The sequence below is a fragment of the Nematolebias whitei genome, chromosome 22, assembly GCF_014905685.2.
Source record: "Nematolebias whitei isolate Nwh7 chromosome 22, NemWhi1, whole genome shotgun sequence".
Classification (NCBI taxonomy): Eukaryota; Metazoa; Chordata; class Actinopteri; order Cyprinodontiformes; family Rivulidae; genus Nematolebias; species Nematolebias whitei.
In genome coordinates this window covers 27,795,403-27,798,936 of record NC_056519.1, presented here as the reverse complement: position 1 = coordinate 27,798,936, position 3,534 = coordinate 27,795,403, and the positions used below count along the sequence as shown (strand labels likewise).

General features: G+C 45.8%; 1 protein-coding gene across 1 annotated transcript in view; it reads right to left on the bottom strand.

Annotated features, from left to right (window-relative positions):
* Window positions 1-2,435: 2,435 nt before the first annotated feature.
* The window catches only part of nopchap1 (NOP protein chaperone 1), a gene marked incomplete at its 5' end in the record, with an annotated part of 44,795 nt that continues 43,696 nt past the window's right edge, over window positions 2,436-3,534 (bottom strand). The window contains 1 exon segment of the mRNA XM_037696278.1: window positions 2,436-2,852. Coding sequence (XP_037552206.1) covers window positions 2,679-2,852 — 174 coding nt within the window.

Here is a 3,534-nt window from a genome sequence, read left to right as displayed (position 1 = left end):
TTGAGGTGGGCACATGGCTATGGGTGGTGGGATGACCTTACTCTCACCCCCTGTGCCTGTGCTCACTTACAACGGTTGCATTTAGACACTAGGGTTTGGATAGAGTTGGGGTGGAGGGGAAACTGGCATCATGCCAGCCTTTGTTCCTTCTTCTTTCCTTTTTAATGGCACTATACAACAACAGACATCAACAGCACATCTAGGGGCGGGGGTGTATGTGTCGGGGTCTTATTTTTTTTATTTTATTTTTTTCCTCCCCCCCAGTTCCCTGACTGCCATTCCGGGGGTGGGGTCCGGGAGAAGGGCAGGCCGTCGGGTGTTGACCAGGACTATGTGGGGGTTCGGGGTCTGGGGGGTTGCCGTGGGCGGTGCTGGCGCTGTGCTCTCCCTGGGGTTGTTTGGACCCCCTGAGCTTGGCTCTTGGGTGCCATGGTTGGCCCGCTGGCCGGGGTGGCTGCCGGGGCCTGGTGGGCGGTTGGCTGGGGGCACGTGCTTGGTTGTTGGCGGTGTGTGGGGGTGGTCGGTGGCGTGTCTTCTTCATGGTGGGGGGGTGTCCTGTTGGCTGGGCATGGCCTGGGCCGGGTCTGGGGTATTGGCTCTTCTCCGCTCGAGAATGAATGGGTTTACCTCCTGGGTTTGGGCATGGGCTGCCCCCTGTAGAGGGCGGGTACATGTCTTGGACCTGGGGGTATAGAGTGCGTATCGGGAATAAGAATGAAATGTATCGTTATTGTATGTCTTTGAGTGAGTGAATGTGAGAATGAGGTTGGGATTGTGTCTGTGTATGAATGGGTATTTGTTAGGCCGAGACTCGGACTGCCCCCTCTTTGATACAACTGGGGGTGCTTGGCATCGCGTCCCTATTGCACGGCCCCCTGGTGGGGTGTGCCCTTGCCTGCCGGCGCGCTTGGGGCCCTTGGTGTCGGGGGCTGGGCGCTTGGGCGTGTGTCGGCTCGGCCTGGTGTCTGCCTGGTGGGGCTCGGGTCCTCTGGTCCTGTCAGGCCTTGGCCTGGGTGGTGTGAGTCCTCGGTGCCCGGGCCTCGGTGCCCAGGCCTGGACCTACATCGGTGCGGCGGGTTCCGACGGAGGCCTATGAGTTTGTCGCTGTTGGCCCCAGGGGGTCACTGTATGTGGTCGCTGGTGGGGATCTTCCGGTTCTCCCCTGTGGTCCGTTCTAGGGGGTGAGTGAGTGGTTCGTCCTGTGTGGGTGGCCCTGGGGGCTCCGCGGTCGGGGTCCCTCCTGGGGTCTTGGGCTCTGGTCCCCCCTTTTTCGTCTGCCTCTGGTCTTGGGGGTCGGGTCTCTGCTGCTTCACAGTTACTATTAAATGTTCTAGAGAAGCCTTATACACTTATGCATGCTCACAACCACACACAAATAGATGCAGGGATGCTTATGTAGGCTTTATATGTAGATATATAGATATGTATATGAATGTATATTCATGTGTATGTATGTATGTATATAGGCGTAGGTATGGGTATACATATTTATGGAAACTTACTGCAAAGCCATGAATATTTTAAGTTCTTTATACATATGTATTTTGTTGCTGTGTTTTGTCATGTTCTTTGCAGGTGAACAGACAGTGGCCGGGTGTTTTGCCGTGTGCTCTCTTTGTGTATATTTTGGAGTCTTACTTTGTCTTTTCTTTCTTTCTATCCTATTAAAAAAAAAAAAAAAAAAAAAAAACCTACACTAGATAATCACTAGAATAAATATTTCATAATAATGGTGTGGAGAGGATGGCTGTAAGGGGAGAAGGGAGGCCATCAAATAAAAAAAATAAATAAAAAAAGTGGGACTCATGGGCTGACCTTATTAGCACCAAGGCTCAGCAGAGGATGCATTTTTTTTAAAGAAACGGGAGAATAACTCAATGCTTTTAATGTATTATTCTGCTTTTATTGAAGGTATTTTAACGTTTTGTAGCATCTGTTGGTTTGGTACAGTACTGCCTTCCTTTATTCTCAAGAAACAGGACACAATTTTCTTTCATACCACAAGCGATTAAATCATTAAACAATAAATCATGAATTACTGAGCTCAAACTTCTTTGCTGTAATGATGGATGTTAATGTCATGTTTGTATGTCATTTATGTAAATGCCTGCTGACAATGCTGCAAACCAATTTCCCTTCAGGGACAAATAAAGCAGTCTATATATACATATACCATTTGTGAATTTTTTCTCTTTTTATTACGAGCTTTAACGTTGTTTAGCTGTTCAGCTCAATTTCAGTCTCATCCCTTTTCTATGAAAACATGTAGGAATAAATCTGTAACATACTTGATGATGTATCATTCCTCAGATCTCACATCTTGTAACAACAAGATATTTTGGTTTTGATATTACAAACAGAATGAGATTAAATGTTGACGTTAATGAGATGATTACACAGACAAAAAGCAGGTTTTTAACTTATTTTATTACTCGTGCAAATTGTTATTTAAAGTGTTATCAGGAAGTGTAGAAACTTTTAAAACCAGTAGACAGTTTTCACTTTGAAAGAGAAGTCTGGACTGGACTCTTCCTTCTCTTTGTCTACATAACAAGCTTACTGATTTTCCATTGGGGAAGAGAAGTCACACAGAAGCCTTCTGTTCATGTGTTTTTATCCATTAGGAAGATTTAAAAATTTGCAGGAGTAGTTTTTTCAACACCACCTGACTGACTCATCTAGTCCCCCTGCTGATCCAGAACCTGGATGTTGGCTTTCCTTTTCTTGCCTCTGTCTCCAGGCAGTTTGAGGTTCTCCTCTGTGATTTCTCTGTTGTCCTCCTCAGAGTCTGATGTCTCCTCATCTTCATCAGACCGACTGTCGGAGTCATCAAGCTCCACTAGAGCCACATCCTGAGGATGTGAAGGTTACATGTTACAACTCCATCAAAACACAAAACAAGATAAACACACGGAAGCAGTTAAGGGCCTGCCTACTGCTGGCACCCACTCAGCCCAGTTTATGGGATCACTTTGTTCGTGGTTCCAAGCGGGCTGCTTCAGGTGACGATAAGGAGGTAATTTCGATTTCCAAGATAAAGCTATGGTATGGTATAAAGTTTATTAATTTAAAAAAATACAAAACAATTTCATAACAATATAAAAAAATACAGCTAAACCGCTATACAGATTTAAAATATTTATCAGAAGCTAATGCTAAAGCGCTAACTTTTATCACCCACTGCTGTCGCTGACACTCTAAGACTGTCTGTAATGTGACAACGTTGAAAGTGAACACAACTCAAAACAATTCATAAATCCCAGGTAAAGCGTCCATGTCCTGTTCAGAGGTGAGCTTTCAGAAATTAATCTGGTCCACCAGAACCAAAAAGGTGGATCAGAACTCTGCAGAAAGCAGAGTGATGCATTCAATGTGTGTCGGACGTCTCCCTCGTGTCATTTACTATGATGATGCGTTCAATGTGTGTCAGACGTCTCCCACATGTCATTTACTGTAATGATGCGTTCAATGTGTGTCGGACATCTCCCTCGTGTCATTTACTGTAATGATGCATTCAATGTGTGTCGGACGTCT